At 37.5% G+C, this 19,323-nt stretch overlaps 1 protein-coding gene across 1 annotated transcript; it reads right to left on the reverse strand.

The window, feature by feature from the left end:
* Positions 1-144: 144 nt before the first annotated feature.
* On the reverse strand, positions 145-14,011 carry LOC140150071 (medium-chain acyl-CoA ligase ACSF2, mitochondrial-like). Its single transcript, XM_072172074.1, has 13 exons — positions 13,919-14,011; positions 12,477-12,587; positions 11,385-11,530; positions 10,022-10,113; positions 9,315-9,385; positions 8,826-8,927; positions 6,315-6,463; positions 6,097-6,151; positions 3,978-4,064; positions 3,699-3,751; positions 3,292-3,349; positions 1,771-1,842; positions 145-1,045 (listed from the first exon to the last, which is right to left on the reverse strand). Exons 1-13 carry the CDS (start codon positions 14,009-14,011, stop codon positions 995-997), a joined length of 1,140 nt encoding a protein of 379 aa, XP_072028175.1. The 3' UTR covers positions 145-994.
* Positions 14,012-19,323: the final 5,312 nt, after the last annotated feature.

Below are 19,323 nucleotides of genomic sequence, written 5' to 3' on the forward strand. Positions count from 1 at the left end.
TAACATTTAAATGTCGGGTTATATAAAGGTCATGAAAACGTTTTTAAAACGTTATTGCAAATATTTTGGGCAAACATTTTTGCAAAATATTTTTTTAACTTAAAAATAACATTCTGTTTAAAATGTTTTGTATTAATTTTTCAAAAATGTTTTTTGAATGTTATTAAAACATTTTTATACCCTTTATATAACCCGACATTTAAACGTTTTGTGTAAAACATTTTTATTTGCTGGGCAGTAGATTATCAAGAAATGTTTTTTAATGTTATGAAAACGTTTTATACCCTTAATATACCCTTTATATAACCCGACATTTAAACGTTTTCTGACAGCCTTTTATAACCCCTTGCGAATTATGTCGAAAACGTTTTGTGTTTGCTGGGATATTAACATATCACAAATAGTAACTACACCATTTCTTATATCTATAACTCCATGCATTATAGGTTTGGATAGCGACGTTTTCACTAATTATTGTGGGACCTTTATGGGATATTATTCAAATTTGATATTTTTAATATTTAACCGTCCTCGAAGTAAACTTTATAAATCTAATATATACTTAAAGTGTACGTAGCTGGGATGAAAAAACGACTACCAAATACAAATTTTGACTTTTCATACTTAAGATATGTATTTTTTCCCCAAAAAAGACCTCCATTTTTTTTTGATGAATACGGAAAAAATCTATATCTTCAATACGAAAGGTCAACATTTTCATATAATGGACAGCTTTTTAATCATTTGATATTTATTTGTCTCAATAGCCTAAATATTATTGTCGTGATGTAATTGAAGAGTGTAAAAAGATCAGATTCTGACGTTGCACTGAAACTATGTTTGCCGTGTTGAAAACACGGCAACAGTTCATTATACTTAATTCCAGGATGACTAGTGATATATACTTAATTCCAGGATGACTAGTGATGAGAAGCTAGACACTTTAGAGATCTTAACACATAATGGTGCGTCCCTAGTTTGCTTCCACTCTTTTCTATAGTCCCAGTTCCGACTTCGCCTGTGCAGCGATTTGGTTTCTGTGAAACTGAAAAAAAAGAGACAGAAAGGATCATGCAAACTTCAATTACCTTCTTCAAACATTTTTAATATAGGCCTACCATGTATTTTTATATATTGCAATTTTGTATATTTGCCATCTTATTGTTTTAATGATATCTAATTGTAAATATCATTTATATCTCTGCTTTATTGTAGTAAAGCGCTTTGTGATCGCTTGATGTATTGCGCTATATCTGATATATATTTTAAAAAGTATTATTATTATCATTATTATAATTGAATCTGTCCAAATGTACTATACGTATTCCGTTTTTCCCCTTTTTCAACACGGCAAACGTTGAAACGCTTAAAATGGTTGTTTTATATTTTTTATAATTCATGTGCTATAGTGGTTATTCTATACTCCGTGATAGAACCCGGAATGGAGGTGGAGTATGTGCCTATGTAAGACTAATTGTTCGAAACCAGAACTAATAATGTAATAAGTAATTTGAAAATTTAATCTTTAGTTTTTGGGGCAGTATACCACGAGGAGAGCAAACTTGTTTAGCACTTCCAGGGAAAGGTATAATTTTTGGATTTTTAGTAAGCCCAGAAAAGGGGCAAAGGGCCAGGAAAGACGGACAAGCAATCAGTGGGGTAGCGTCATATGGGCACGGGGATTGGATATAATGGCTTGCCCCCCCCCCACTGCAGACCCGGTGCCCCTGGTCGGTCCCCCCAGTATAATTCACACATGTAGGTACTTACTTTGCCCGTTTCTGTTGTTGGAAATGCGGCTTCCATAAAGAGAAGGTACTTAGGAACAAGAAAATCAGATACCTGCAAGTTTGTAGAAAAAATGATAGCAACTTAATCCTCATTTAAGGTTTTTGTCTAACGAGGTTGGGATGGGGAGGGGTTATTGCAACATCCCCCTGTGTGTTTGCTATCAATGATTAGAAAGGAAACCACAATCATAACATAAAGTCATAATGTGTGATTTGCTCAACAGCGACGCCCTCAATTTTTGTTAAAAACTACTTTCTGCATGATTAATGCCAAGAAGAAAAGCACTAGCCTGGGCCGCTTTCTGGAAACTGGAACGCCTTTGGAGAAGCCCACCCCTGCCAATCGGAACAAAAATCAAGCTGTTTGAGACAACTTGTGTCACTATCCTTCTGCACGGGTGCGAGTCATGGGTAATCACCAAGGACATGGAAAACAAGATCAATGCCTTTGCAACATCTTGCTACAGAGTCATGTTAAACATCAAGCGTGTGGATCAGATCCCAAATGAAACCATCTACAATCTGACCAACACCACTCTACTGGCTGCCAGAGTCAAGATTCATCAACTCAAATTTCTCGGCCATATACTGCGTCTTGAAGATGACGAGCCTGTGAAAGAATATGCCCTTTATATTCCACCACATGGGAAGAGGAAACCGGGACGGCCGCGGACACTGTACTTACAGTATGTACAGCACCTCCTGGGAGATACTGAAGGGATGCTGCAGCCAAACAAAATTATTTCGCTTGCCCAAGATCGCAACAGTTGGAGAAAGCTTGTAGTCGCCTGCTCCGCAGCCGACTGATGATGATGATGATTGATGAAGATGAATGCCAGTAATTTTAAGATATCTTACAAAAAAGGACGAAAAGGGGTACTTGTATTGTTTGAGCGCTTTACAGCGATAGGAAAACAATCTAGCATCTATCCCCTCCACTTTGTTAGACTAGGCTTACGCTCGTATTATCGTCGCCATCATCATCATCGTTGTCGTCATCATCATCGTCGTCATCATCAGCATTTTCATTGTCATCATTATCATCGTCATCGCCATCGTCATCATCATTATCATCATCATCATCGTCGTCGTCGTCAACATCATCATCATCATCTTTATCATCATCGTCATCATCATCATCATCGTCGTTATCATCATCGTCATCATCATTGTCATCGTCATCGTCATCATCATCACCATTGTCATCATCATCATCGTCGTCGTCGTCGTCGTCGTCATCATCATCATCATCATCATCATCATCGTCGTCGTCGTCATCATCATCATCTTCATCATCATCATCAACATTATCATCATCGTCATCATCATCATCGTCATCGTCATTATCTTCCTCATCATCATCATCGTCGTCGTCATCGTTTACATCATCTTCATCATCACAATCATCCACTCTGACCCAAACTAACTATATCACCCTACAAAAGTTATTCTTAAATATTTTCTTAAAAATAATAATTAATATATATAATCTTTGCCCAACCTTTCCTCTACAAAACTCCCTCAATTCGTCTGCAGTGACCTTGGTAGAAGGATGAAGTCTGAAGAAAAAACAGGAAATGGGAAAAGTTGCCAGGAAAATGATATTTCTAAAATTAGGATGCAATAATGATAATTATCTTAATAATTATCATGTTCATTAATACGATTTTTATTATTATATGTGTTGGCCCAAACTGCGTTGTTTTCTATGCCAAACATGTGATCGAGCGGTCAATAAATGCTTTATTTTCTAACTTCCAGTTGAAAAGCCACCCATGATTGTACACTTTTAGCAAAATGGACAGTAAAATATTATATTAAGGTTCTCGTTATGATTATGAAACATTTCGCACTAATTTATGTTATTTACCAAAATAATGGAACCAATAAATGAATTAATATAATTACCTCACACATGCGCAAACCTCTTCTGACGTTCGCTCATCAGGAACACCGACAACCTAGAACAGCATGACGCAATCAAATTAGTTTGTTAACTCAAATTTTCGTGTAAATTTGGGTACCCATATAATAATAATAAAGAAAATCATAACAACGCCAAGATATCTAGAAGATAACTGGGAATAATAAATATTGTTTTAAATGAGATTTTAATTAAATACAAAGGTAGTTAATCACCAATATTTTGCAATTGTTATCACGAGTATAATAATCAAGGTATATTACCATAACATTGTTGACTGCTGGATGTTGATCTAAAACTTTTTCCAAATCTCCAGGAGCTATGTTGATGCCTTCTTTGATGATTCGTTCCTGTGTGCCCAAATTTTTATTTCACAATTAATTCTCTCTAGATCATTATTTCACATAAATAATGCAGTTGCAATAATACACAATCTGAGGAAGATTTTGGAAATATCTTCCACAGGGGAAGTGAATTTTAAATGGAATGAACACATTAGGTAGCTCCATTCATACAACTTCATGAGAAAGATTCAACCTGAATCTTCCACAGAGGGAGGGTGAATTTCAAATGCAGCTGCCTGATGTGTTCATTTCATTTGAAATTCATACTCCCTCTGTCATGTCTGTAGCAGATATTTCCAACATCTTCCACAGGGGTAGTGTGGGTTTTAAATGGAATATCCCATTATGTGTCCGTTTGATTAGCACATCTATACTAAACTCCTCAACAAAAGTTTGGAAATTTTTTTTAAAGCATCTATAGTTCATATTATTTGCGACATTTTCATATCGTGCTGCATATCAATGGATAGCTACTTAATTCCCCTTTACAATGACACCACATTTGGAACAATCACCTTTTCACGGCTGCGTACACGTCTTGTGAATGTAGTGGGATCTCAAACAGAATGTGCCAGATTGACCATTATTCTGTGCAAACAGGGTAGTCAACGACTACTTACAGAATATGTGAGTAGAGAGAATGGAATGGCCTGCCATCAACCCAGATCTAAACCCGATTGAACATGCACTTTTGGGACCAGCTTGGTCGTTCTGTGCGTGCCAGAGGAGCCAATGCAACCACGTTGAATAACCTGCGAATGAATCCTGATTGAAAAATGGAATGCCATCCCACAGCAATGTGTGATCAGGCTTGTGAGCAGCATGAGGAGAAGGTGCCTGGCTGCTGGCTGGTGTGTGGCTGTGTATGGCTTTTCCGCCCGCTATTGAGGTTAGTGACTAGTTCTGGCTCTGTGGGGCGATCTTTGTCATCTTGGAGGATTGCATTAGGTCCCAGATTGTGAAGATATGGGATTGCTGCACAGAATAATGGTCAATTAGGCACATTCTGTTTGAGACCCACTACATTCACAAGACGTGTACTCAGACGTGAAAAAGGTGATTGCTTCAAACGTGGTGTCATTGTAAAGGGGAATAAACTAGCTATATATCTATTGATATGCAACACGATATAATCTGGGATATAGATGCTTGAAAAAAGTTTCCAAACTTTTGTTGAGGAGTTTATATCGTCAGCCTGCTACGATGATAATTTTTTTTTTTGTAATTTTGAGAACAAAGTATAAAATTTGGTTCAACCATGCATTTAAACATACACCAATCTTTGCACAATTAGGGTGATTACGTAACTGATGCATGCTTGAACCATATTTTGTGCTTTGTTTTCAATGGCAATCAGGGCCTATCGTAGCAGGGTGACAATATGCTTGATCTAAAACATTCAAAAATCTGAATTTTGATGAATTTTATGATGTTCTGGTTTAGCAAATCATTAGTTATCCCTTTAAATGAGGTCTCCGGTAATTATGCCTTATATGTAAGAAAAATAATTATCAAGCATGAATTACGTAGTTTTGTTCAACACAAACTCATAGTGACCATAAAAACGAATAAAAACATCCGTCTCTCAACACGTGATATTCAAAATTCCCGGGCGCCGAAATTGTCGAGTGCAATGACGTCCCAGTAATACAATGAAGGCTGACGACAATTGAGCACAAATAACCATTACGTCATTGCACTTATACAATTTTGGCGCGGGGATTTTGAATATCGCGTGTTGAGAGACAACTGTTTTTATTCGTTTTTATGGTCAATATGAGTTTGTTTTAAATAAAACCATGTGATTCATGCTTGATAATTATTTTCCCACATATAAGGCATAACGTTATGATTACCGGAGACCCCCTTTAAGAAATCATCTACTGTAAAATTTTGACATGTTACAAACAGGTAAAATGTTATTCTTTAAAAAAAATGTTTTTGGTAAACATGGTAAATAATCAAAACAATAGTAATTAACGCCCATACTACTATGAATCAGGTTATAGAGTAAAATAATCAATATTCTAAACTTTACCGCTTTTCTTCCGACAATTCTAAGGTAGCCATTCTCATCCAGAGTTCCGATATCCCTGTGTGTGAAAGCATATTGGTAACATCATCAAGAATTCTCACTAGAAGATGCGCATTCAGATTGTGGGAACTTCCTTAATATACTTTCATTGTTTAACATTCCAATATTTTTTGTATCTGATGGGGATATTATCATGTAGAGTGTACACCAAGATTTCTTACCCTGTGTGGTACCATCCATTTGGTCTCTTGGATGCCTTTGTTTTCTCATCTTCTCCCCAATAATACATAAATAAATTCCGACCGCGAAAGCAGATTTCTCCTGGTGTATTGATAGGTAGAATCTGCTCATCTGGTCCTATTATCTTAAGCTGAATTTGAAATATTAAATCAATATTAAATATTTGTGATTAATTATCAGTAAGAGTATCGTTGTATGCTACACTTTGATCAGCTCGTTTACAATCGGCGGGCCTTATAACATCGAGGTATAATATTAATAATTCTATTGAGAATTGTCTTATGACAATTAGTCAGAAGTATCACGAATTATTAAATTAAAGTTCTATACTTTGCCTACTTATCTAACACACACAATATAGACCAGACAGGTCAACTATATCACTCTTAATGTGGGTCTATTTTACGGCGTAGTGGTAAAAGCCTAATATTTCCCGCCGATTACGAGCTGATCAAAGCATAGCTTAATCAACTTTGGATATAGAGAAGCGGGTGTCGTCGTTTAGCCTTTTCACCTCGGTATTTTCATAATTGCAGACCCACAATGATGTATGTTCCTAGTTGTATTCGTATTACGCGGGCTTTGGATGTCGACACTTTCCCATGATCCACTGCGCATTTTGGCCTCGACCCAGCAACCGCTGGAGGCGCATCGTATTGTGAAACGCGAGAATTGAGCATACTTATAATTTGCGTGTGACGTCACTGTCAATCAAATTCCCTACGATCCTTGATTAGTAAATAGCGCGTAAAAGGAAGGTCGAGAAAAGGAATAGCAGTACATGGCGAAAAATTACGTACTTTTACAAGGCAAAAAGCAACTTTTTTAGGCATTGTTGATATGGTGCCTTCGCAAAAGAAAGTTTCCTACTATAAAGGCCTAACTTTTGAGACTATTTGTATGTTTGAAGGTGCAAAATTAACAATAATGCGCCCGGTTTTACCGCCGAGTTCAGCAACTCATATCATCACGACATTTGCAAACAAACCGTGCTCGAGTTTGATTGACAGATGACGTCAGACACAAACTAGTCTTTTTATCTCTGTCTTCCAGTATACCACAATTTTAGTATTTCTTAAATGTCATTGAACATGAAGTTGTCAGTTTGCAATATATAACTCGAAGCGAAGATGTTAGATGCTACCGTTTATATCACGGGGTCTTTGTTGTTTAATGTTATGTATATTTTCGTCTAAATGGGTAAAGCAAACTACGCGTGATTGTGTTTGATTGAGGGATGAAATCAAAACTCGAACGGTTGAACCGCGGTTACCGGCGGTTGAACCGCGTTTCATTGTGAACAATAGAAACCGACTCCAAACGGACGGAACCGGCGGGAATCGGCGGTCGATCGCCTGGTCCAGTTTTGAAGTTAGTCAACTTAACAATAACTGAGGGATATTTTCCTGATTTTTGGCTTAGAGTCAATCCGACATATCATCGATGAAAGCTATAAATGTTTAATAGCCTACCAATAAAAATAATGAATTTATCTTTACATGCCATCATTATTTTATCTGGTTTTCGTTACAAATTTCTGATATATTTGTTCCGTGCCTTTGGGCCATAATCACAGACATTTACACCATCAACTTTGTGAAAAAATAATTAAAATTCTGCCGAAAAATTAATTGATGTCGTCAATGTCTTTCAATGTCTTCAATTGGTCAGTCTTACGTCAACGGAAAAATAATAGTTTACCTGGTGTAGACATATATCTGATATATATCTGAGAAGTAGAATGTTCAACCAGTGTGTATTGCCAACAATGACATATGGGGCTGAAACATGAAACAACCAAGTACCTGGAACAGAAACTACAAACAGCCCAAAGAGCAATGGAAAGGAAGATGCTACGCATTATCTTAAGGGATAAAATTGAGAACACTGACATAAGACGTCAAACTCAAGTCAAAGACATTATGGTGAAACTCAAAGAAGCGAAATGAAAATGGGCTGGTCACCTTATACGAAGGGAAGATAACAAATGGACTAAACGACTTACAGAATGGCAACCAAGAACAGGGAAACGATCAAGAGGAAAACAGAAGAGGAGGTGACGTGATGACATTACTGCCTACATGGGTCCTACATGGACAAGAAGTGCAAGAGACAAAGAACAGTGAAGAATCATGAAGAGGGCTACGTCCAACAATGGTCGAACACAGCCTGGTGAGGTGAAGTGAGGAGACATATCATACCAGGACCCTGACAGCAAATATGTTACTGCGTGGAAGCGGCCATTGACCCTGTCATCGCGTATCCATGAACTTTAATGAGCCCTATACGCGTTATTGATCGCGTAGGACGCTTGTGCTGGCGACGCGTTCGTTAATACCCCGGCGACCGCCCGCGTGGCCGTTAGCACCCGTTACCTCCCTGTGGCAGCTCCCATACGTATGTCAATTTGTGATTCGCGGGATCTTATTTTTAGGCTTTGTAGCGTGCAAATTTGGCTGGTCCGATTTTTACAGTGGGGGACCTGATCATACCTCTTGTCCAGATGTGAGAGAATATGCGGCTCCTTCAAGGACTTCAATCGAATCTCTCGGAGTTTGACTTGCCGCAAAACCCTCAGATCCGCCATACCCTAGCTGAAAATTCAAAAAAATGACACATTACCAAGATTAATCGGCAAATAAGCGTAAAGTACCTGGAGCAAAACATGTAATAAAAGAAGTGTTAAGCTGCATTTATACTTGATCGCTGAGCGATTGCGATGCAACGCTGTTGGAAAGCGATGGAAAATCGCCTAATTTTGCGATGCATCGCTCGTCGCATTTATATTTATATTAATCACGGCGATCGCGATTGCAGACGACAGCTAAAATATTCAAAAGACATATTGATATGAAATATTGTTCATGCATTCACATGTCAAGCGACATCTCTCGGGAGTTTCTTAAACTCGCTTTTTGCCTCAGCGATTTGTATAAATTCAGCTTAGGCTAACTGTTTCATGAAGCTCTGAAACCCCTTACCAATATATGCTTGGCGATCTTGGCCACTCTATCACGTAATGAACGGGGAATAATACTTCCACCAGTGAAACCTGAAATTGTTACGAAAGAAGCAAACGAGACAGTTAATACACTGGATTAGCGCGATATTATGATGGTAGTCGGCGGCTAGTCGCATCAGCACATCGAAATCATGTTTTTGATAAACAGATCGTATAATTAAATTATTCGCTGATTTAGTTGTCAAAGGGCAATACCAATGCTGTTCTGAACCTCTTGATAAAGCATATGTAAGTCGTATTGTAAATATCAATAGTTAGGTCCTTATATTTGATGAGGAAATTAGCGTTCTCTTGGAGGTAATTTACTCCATGAATGAAGTGTTTTGGATTTTTTTCTTGTTGTTGTTGTTGTTGTTGTTGTTGTTGTTGTTTGTGGTTGTTGTTGTTGTTTGTGGTTGTTGTTGTTTCCATCACAGATTTACTCTTGCAGTGAAAACGGTAAATACCATATAAAAATAAACAATCCAGATTTTGAGAGTTGATCTTACAGTTTTCTTATTTTAACGCACGGAGCCACAAATGCGCTGGATGGCATATGTAACTACAAGTTCTGGTTAAACTTTTCATGAATCCCCAAATCTAGACAATGAAAATTGATTTTTTTTTAAAGACTACTGTGACTCACCTTTACCTTCAGAACTTACATAATCAGAGAATTACACTTACATAACTCTAGAGATGATAAATCATGGTCCTTGATGTCTGAAAGGTTCAAAATGTCATTCAAGTGATGAATCAGCATGGTTGTACCGGTAATTCTGTTTTGATTTAATCACAGAAAAGGAAAATATTATACAAAGCAGATTTCTGTTGGTTTAATGCATTCTGATGACGATGCCTTTGAGGACGACCATGCTTCAGATTGTTTTTCTGGCCTAAAAAAAGTATGAAAGCAGCTTATCAAACTAGATATCAATAAAGTGTCTGAGCCTGATGGATTCCCGCTCTTTTTCTGAGAACTGCAGCTGCTGAACTGGCTACTCCTCTAGCACGGCTCTTCCAGTTCTGTTTCAACAGTGGACATTCCAACACAACATGCAAGCACAATGGAAAGTTTCTGATGTGATCCCATGTTTCAGGAAAGGGGGAAAACACTCTCCGAGAAACTACCGGCCCATATCTCTCTACTCTCAAAAACCAAGGTTAATGTGGAAATATCTCAATAATCAAAAGCTGATCTCTAAGCAGAACTGGTCACTCAACATCTGATGCCCTCACTTATGTATGTCAGCGTCTCAACAACGTTATCAACAACAGAGAAGAAGCTCGTGTTGTCTGCCTGAACATTTGCAAAGCGTTCGACCGAGTCAGTCTGGCACCCTGGATTCCTGGAGAAACTCTCTCCGCACTTCTCTGGAAAGATGTTAGATGGTTAGCTGACTACCTCTCAAACTGCTGTGTGAAGATTATACTAAATGGCAAGTGTTCCAGCAGTCTGAAGTAGATTAATACTTGTGTCTCACAAGGATCCATCCTTGATCCCATCTTGTTTATAATATTCATTGACGACATCTCTCTGTAGAGCAATTGCTACATTACTGTCAAAGCTAGATGCAGTCCAGAGGCGTGTGCCATTTGCATTATAGACCCCTGGGGAAGGACCCTCCTTCCTCCAAATTCAGTCTTTAGGCCAGCCCACCGTTGAGCAGTTGGTGCCACTATTATGCTCCATCGCAAGGTTCGGAGCTATTATGGCAACTACTTCCTGACAACCTTCAGACTGACCCTCATCTTTGCCGCTCCTTCAGATCTCACGAGCTTGCAGTTCGAATTCCATGATCTAATCTTGTTAGTCATTAACAGTCCTTGTCCGCACATGATACGCACTTCCGCCTCACATCCCAGCAATTGTGAAACGGGCCAGCTTCAAAAAAAGTTGAAAACTATCTAGGCGCGAACCCGTCTGCTTTATCGTAATGATAATAACATATCAATGACTCGATATGTCTTGGTATAAAAAAGAAATGAAGCACTGTTTGTGGATGAAAAAAGCATCATCAGAAAAATATATCACATACACAGCACTTACTTTTCATCGTGCATGACACGAGCTAACATTTTGGCGTCATAGACGGGTCCTACAATGATTGTGGTCGCTTTTGTGAATACTGGCAACAACGCCCCAGTTTGTGCACCTATGCCTCCAAACGACATTATCAAAGCGTATCTTGACATCTGAAATGAATCGATAGAATAGCATAGTATTTTAACTTTTCCTACGCAAATCCATGGGCGTCAATCCCGGTGAGGACTAACATGTCCTACCATGAAGGGACACGATGTTCAAATGCCCCCACACATGTTGGTAACTGTAATCATTAAGTTACAAGCACTCCCGCTTGATTTAGAGCAAACGTGCTTTTAATGTATTAGTATTAGACCTATATTTTGAGGTGTGTGCGACCATGGAGGTTGTAATAAACATGAAGATAATAGATTGTGTAACGCATTGTTCCTTTGATGCCGATTTTATTTGATTTAAATTGGCAACTAAACTTGTATCTTGGTTTGTGTGCAGAGCTCCTGTTTTCGCAAGTGCTCAACCTTTGAAAACCAGTTTGAAATCAATTGCCAAAGTTATAGAGAAAGTTTTGTCTTCGCGTTATTTGTGAGTACAAAAGTTGTTATATCTAAATAATTTGTAAACAACTAACAGGGTGACAAATGAACACTTTTTTCATGTACCACAGTTAAAAATCTAGATCTCTCGGTGAAAATTGATACAAAACATGTCAATAGTATTTAGCTGTTTGGTTTGGTTTAGCCACTATGCGAAAAAGGCCGATCCGAGACATTTTGGGCACGATCCGTGAGACTTTCTTGTCCAAAACTGGTATACAATAAAATATTTATTGTTAAAAACAGCAAGGAAGTGTAAAATCTAACCCAATACTAGTTAAAATACAGATATCATATCTAATTTCATGAAGTACTACCCTTTATAATACCCTTTCTACTAGAGGGTCAATGCAAACATTTCCAAGTGAAATCAGAGGTCTTAATTCCACCAACTGATTGCTCTTTCAAACGCTTATACTTCCATCACGTCTTTCCCATAGAGACAAATCAGTCTACTTTTATTGACTGACTTGTTTTTACAAAGCAAATTCATTTCACCTACCCATGGAATTTCGTTTCCTTCAGCATCTGTAGAAAGCGAATCAAGGAAAGTGGAAAATATATCGCATAATCTGTGTGCGTGGGTTACTCCTTTAGGGAAGCCGGTTGACCCCTGCAAAAGTGATCATAATTGTTCTAACGTAATTTGTACCAGCACCATTACGCCAGGGAAGATATTGTTGGGAGTTCATAAAGTTTATAATATAATAGTGCAAAAAGTTTATAATATAATAGCGCATTAGGACTATAGACGAATCCAATTTCGCGCATTCCTACACCTCAATGGCAGCCATAGCTGGGTCCCCTAAAATGAAATGATGCGTCCTTGCCGGGGATTTTAAACTGCATTTCATCACCCGTGTTACACGTAGACAATAGAATGATGGAAGTTTACAACACAACATAACATCGATTTTTAAGCGGCGTTAATTCACCCAGTCACAACACCAGTTTGGTGCGCCGGGACCCAGTCATGGCCGACTAAATGCTGCCATCACTTGGCTCGTTGGATTCGTCTATAGGCGTACTTTCCTTATCGCTGACAAAATGATCAATATTATCTTACGCACATGCATTGAAATTAGTGTATAGAGGTTATCCGTGTTCTATAAGCTGCATATCCTATCAGCGACTCCTATACCTTGTTTAGGACTTTCAAAAGAAGTACCTGCATGTACAACCTTAACTGTTTCAAAATAGCCCGCCAAAGTCATGTAGGTAACTCCGAGGTCATGCATTGAATTGGTTTGAATGAAGAATACAGTGCCTTTTGTTAGAAGTCACGCATGAGTAAAGTGGATAACCTCGTTGGGGTGTTCACGAATTTAGGGTCAAAGTTCATTAAGTGGTCATTTCCGGTTTGAGACGAGATACCTTTAAAATTCCTCTCCTGTCACAAATAACATATCAGAGTGACATCAATTATACATATACATTGAAAATAGTCTGTATGTCTTTGATGCTCCCTGACTTGGCGTCAAATGTCATCAGTGTTTGGTGTTTTGGTTTAAAGATCACAAAAATGACACGACTGTGTACATGGTCAATACGTGGTCTATGACCTGTCTAGTTGCAATTACAATGCTATATGCCGTAGAAGTGACGTAGGTAATCGGATTAACTACCATAGCAATGGATGAATACAATTCTGACTATATCGCCCCGCACTACAACGTTCACGTGGTACCGATGTATTGAACCACAGATGTCAAAGAAATGCTAATCACTCGCACCTGTGAGATTAGTATCATTGAAAAGAGCGGCATTGTATTCAATCTATGATTGCAGACATACACAGGTGATGAGTGCAACCTGCCTGTAGTGCAGCGCGGTACATTCAAAAATTGTATTCATCCATTGCTATGGTAGTTAATCCGATTATGACGTCACTTCTACGGCGTATTATTATCAGGTTTAAGTGTGTGTTCAGTAATCATCTCTTACCGATGTGAAAAATACTCCCAGAGGATCATCCAAATCGACCAATTCACAAGCTTCGAGGAAGTCACTTTTCTCTACTGCGTTTCCTACTTCCATAAAATCGGCCAAGGAATACGCCCCGCTAGCGGAAAGAAGGGAACATTATAAAGACTGTCTCAAAAAAATCAGGCGGTGATGGAAGCGATATCGCCAATTTTGAGGTCGCCATTGGATTAACACATAATCATCAAATCTTCACAAACAATTCTAAATTTGTTATGTGGTGTCAAAGCAAAATTATCTTACTCTAAAACCGTTGGGGTACGACAATGTACCACACTGCAAGTATGTTAATTTTCCATTTGTAATTGCTAACCGTGTATTTTGAATGGGACTGTCAGCCCTGTATCTTCGCCAGCCTCGTACGTCACGTGTTGCGCTTCCTATGCCGCCTGAAAAAAATGGTGCAAGTGAAAAGCGCCCGCTTTGGCAATTAGAAAATACCGTTATGTCATGATGCTTGCATCAACGTCAAGGGCGTAGTCTTAGCTCTCAGATGACGTTTGTTCTGTTCATTAATCTCAAGATATGTTTAGTTAAGAAGGAAAAGGTAAAATCACAATTGTGCCACTTTTACTAGGGAAGAGGGCTGTACATGTAAATCAATGATAGCATCAAGTTTATCAAGAGTTCTTTCGTGAAATCAAAAGATTGCATCAATTACACAACAATGCAAAATTGTTTTTACTGTTTTATCATGATACAGGTATAATTAATATCTTTTTTCCATTTAAAACAGATTAAAAGATAAATAAATATGTCACATTCTGCTGTAAAATTTAATACATGTGAATGGCAATGATTTTAAAATGGTATAATACTGTTCTCTTTGTCACTCAAGACATGTTAAAAGACAAAAAAATATCGCACACTTATAGGTTAATGAACGCGTATTACTTGTTGGGAGAGAAATTAGACAAAACAATGCACGCGCGCCGATGTTGATGCGTCTAATGCACGAGACTCTAAGATGAGTATTAGACGCATCAACATCAGCTATCATTGATTTACATGTACAGCCCTCTTCCCTAGTAAAAGTGGCACAATTGTGTCTTTACCATTTCGTTGTTAACTTAACATATCTCAAGATTGAAACAAGCAAATTGAATAGAATAAACGGCATTTGAGAGCTACGACTGTGCCCTTGACGTTGATGTACGCATCTTGTCACTACGGTATTTTCTAATTGCCAAATAGGGCGCTTTTCACTTGCACAATTTTTTGAGACAGACAGGCTGTAGATATGTTATTAAAGTGATAATCAGTGATTTTTCTGTATTAAATTATAATTTGTCTGAACAGTGTACTGCGGTTATATTTATAAATGCGCTTTTATAAATACGCACGTGACCACCTCCGCGCTGCCATAACAGCTTGTAAATAGTAAGTCTCGAAGTGACCTTCTACATAGCGGGTGGTCTTTCTATACATTTGAATCCAAAGGCGGAACAACAGGAGACTACTGTGCAGCAAAATTATATATTTTGTTCAACTTTGTGATTATATTGTAAACGTTTCCGTCGTTGAATATTTTTTCCGTCGTCAAATACTTTCAAAATGTTATTTTTGATAACATATTACAAATTCGGAATCCCCAAGTGTAATAATAATTGCTATTCAATTAATTCTTAGATTTAATGATATTTATCTACAGAGTTCCTATGCTTTTTTGTATAGTGGTCAATGCATGAGGATTTGATCACGCTTGCTGGTCTTGATATGTCGTGCCCATAAGTTACGCGCGTATTTATAGAAGCACATTTATAAATATAATCGAAGTACACTGATGAATGCTTTGATGCTCCATCAGAAATAAACAAGCATCCCTTTGTCTATTGAAAAATTACATAATAATATAATAAACCGAATTACCAAACCGCTACGATGATTTCGAATCTATTATCAGTCGGGTGAAATACTAAATATGAAAATACCCAAATCTTAAACCGTAGCAAGTTTCATTAATGGAGAAAGAGAAAAAGAGATTCACACCTGCATTTCGTGGTTCCTGCATTGATGACATATCTCAAAGTTGGGGTCCTTGAAGGTTATAAGACAAAATAACAAAGACAATGTATTATCCCTTATCGTCATTAGGCAAATTGTACGAGGTTTGGCTGAATAATTTTGACTTCATCATAACCATAATAACACATTCCTTGCCCAATTTGCCTTTTCGAGATTAGGTGGACACAATAGATGAGTTGACCTCAATGTTTATCAACAAAGACAAGGGTATGGTATATCGATATGCTTTAGTGAACCGCATGCAACCACTACACTGCTCAATAGCCTTTTTGTGATGTGGCGGGGTTTTTAAAAACACGAGTCATGATCAAAATATGATGCGCGCGCATACTGCCAGGCATTGACGTCATAAGTCCACTCATCTATAGGATGGCGCTGCACGAAGTGGGTAAAGACTTTTAAATTTGCCGGGTTTTACCCAGATTGAATACTGCCCTCCTATCACTAGTGGAAAATTCAAAATGAGAATTCTTTCAAAACGATGAGAATTGGACAAAAGTATGAGAATTTGAAATTTTCTCATTCATATAAAATTTTCTCATCAAAATGAATGAGAAATATTAATTACCGTGTCAACAACCTGTCACAAGTGGTTAATTTTCACATTTAAAACAATGTAACAGGTGGTTGACACGTTAATTGGTATTTCTCATTCATTTGAATGAGACATTTTTACAAGAATGAGAAAATTTTAAATTCTCATACTTTTGTCCAATTCTCATCGTTTTGAAAGAATTCTCATTTTGAATTTTCCACTAGTGGTAGCGAAGCTCTGACCTACTGCACAAATACCAATTTTGGGCGCAAAATACAAGTTTCAACCGTCATCCTGATGTGCTATTAGCTACAAACAAGTGCAAATTTGATGGGACACTTCCCCAGTTCAATATCAGTTTGATAATCGATAATTGATTATCAATTATCGATAATCAATTATCGATTGTCGATAATCAGTCATTAGTTTATCCATATTCAATGTTTGAAAATGTATAGGCCTACGCAACCGACAAAACGGGATATCTGCATTAATTTGAAAAAATGATTTTCTCCAAAAGGCCCCATGTCACTACGGAAAACGCGGGAAGTCGCCTAAAATCGCAAACTCGCATAAAAATGCCTAAATTTCTGTAAATTCCTTTAAATATTTCTAAAATCAACAAAAATTTTATAAAATCGCCAAAATTTTTATCGCCAAAATTTTTATAAAATCGCCAAAATTTTTATAAAATCGCCAAAATTTTTATAAAATCGCCAAAATTTTTACAAAATCGCAAAAACGTTCGCAAATTATCAGAAACTTTTGTAAAATCGCTAAAATGTTTGTAAAATTATCAAAAATTTGTCAAATTTCACCAAAGAATATGACAAATCACAATAGTGAAATATAAATATATTAAATTTTTTTTTAAATACATTAAAATATTTACAAAAAACACAAAGTTTATGGCGATTTCCCGTTTTTTCCGAAGTGACATGGGGCCTTATTATGCATGACTTCAATTTCATCAATAATGCTATCTACTGAAGATAACTTCAATGAGTAACCAACGGACCACTTGAACATAATTGGTCACACATGTTTTGCATTTTATAGAACATTACAACTATCCATCACAACTCCGTGTCTGACTAAGGAAATCAAAGAACAATAGGGATTAATCATTCATGCTATGTTCAATACATGGCCCAAATGTAAAGGTTGTTTCATTTTGTATCTGTAAAGAAAGAATGAAAAAAGACAGAAAGAAAGAAAGAAAGAAAGAAAGAAAGATATTTTAAATGTTGTTTTCAACATTTTTAAATTGTATTTACACAATCATCATCATGCTGTTATGATAATTTTAAAACTATCCTAATATTATTTGCAATAGGCATAATACAAGTAAATGGAATACCGTAAAACCTCGTCTACAAGCATAATTATATAGTGTTTTTGATGAAAGCTAAGTTCATACGAAACTAGCGTAAATATGTCAATACAAAATAGTGGTCTTACAATAATACTTGTTCGTATATAATAATAATAATAATAAATACTGAACTTATAACGCGCACAAATTTCCAAGGGATGCGAGGCGCGAGAAGAAGACAGAAGGAAGGGAAACATCATATTTGGGGGAAGAGATAAGTTTTAAGGAGACTTTTAAAAGTCCCAGTGCTATGGGCCATTCTGATGACTATTGGCAGCTTATTCCAAAGACTGGGGCCAGCCACAGAAAAGGCAGTATCCCCAGCCAGTTTGAAGGTTCTGGGGATGACAAGCGAGTTACCAGCCGATCGGAGATAGTATGAGGACTGGCGGATATGGAGCAATGAAGAGAGGTAATCAGGAGAATCCAGATTGACACATTTGTAAGTGTGGACAAGCGTACGAAATTTAATTCGTTCAGCCACAGGAAGCCAGTGAAGCTGGGCAAGTAATGGGGATGTGGAAGTGAATCTGGGCTTCTGGAAGATGAGGCGGGCAGATTTGTTCTGGATACCCTGCAGACGTTGAATGTTTTTCTGAGGGATGCCATTAAGGAGGGAGGAACAGTAATCTATCCTAGACAATATAAGGGCACGCACAATGTTATTACACGTGTTGAAGTCAATGAAACGTCTTATCCTGCCAAGATTCCGTAGTTGCCAATTAAGGGACCTACAAAGCTGAGTGACATGGTCGGACATCTTCAAGTCACCATCAAATACAACGCCAAGATTTTTTATTGAGGCGGAGGGTTTGATAACATGCTCATCGAGGTGAAGAGTGTAAAACTTCACCAATTCATAATGAGTAGCAGAGGCGGCAATGAAATATTCCGTTTTTGCCATATTGAGCTTGAGCTTGTTACTCTGAAGCCACACCTCAACTCATTGATGCAATTAATGAGTTTAAAGAGGGCACAAGCCGCATCACCAGGTATAGCAGGATCAAAGACGCCGAACAACTGAACATCATCCGCATAAAAATGGAATTGAACTTGCTTGGATCTGTCATTTATTTGCTCAAACTCCATAATGGCACCGGGGTTGATTTAGCTTTCATCAGAATCACTCTATATGCTTGTAGACGAGGTTTTACGGTATATTGGTAAACACTTGTATACTGAACATTTTTAGTCTTCTTTTCATCTTTTATTTATGTTGCTTCATTGATATTTTCTTGATATTTTAGGTATACGTTTAAGAATTGAAAGGGCAACTTTATAGCTTATACTGGCACAGAGTTACATTAATATAAATATTTTTCGCAAGACATTTTGTTGGAACTACAAGAGAATTGTCCGCACAATCAATCGTGCACGTGTACACAATCCATTCCCTCACAAATTGGGCGCTTCCAGACATTTTGGCCCTAC

Source organism: Amphiura filiformis, chromosome 4 (assembly GCF_039555335.1).
Source record: "Amphiura filiformis chromosome 4, Afil_fr2py, whole genome shotgun sequence".
Taxonomy (NCBI): Eukaryota; Metazoa; Echinodermata; class Ophiuroidea; order Amphilepidida; family Amphiuridae; genus Amphiura; species Amphiura filiformis.

Excerpts from the sequence above, each read along its gene's own strand:
- LOC140150071 (XM_072172074.1), bottom strand. The coding sequence starts at position 14,011 with ATGGAAGTAGGAAACGCAGTAGAGAAAAGTGACTTCCTCGAAGCTTGT. Across the intron at positions 10,114-11,384 it reads CGTGTCATGCACGATGAAAA|AATTACCGGTACAACCATGC; the intron begins GTAAGTGCTGTG and ends AAATCAAAACAG. Across the intron at positions 6,464-8,825 it reads CTCTCACATCTGGACAAGAG|CTTAAGATAATAGGACCAGA; the intron begins GTATGATCAGGT and ends TTTCAAATTCAG.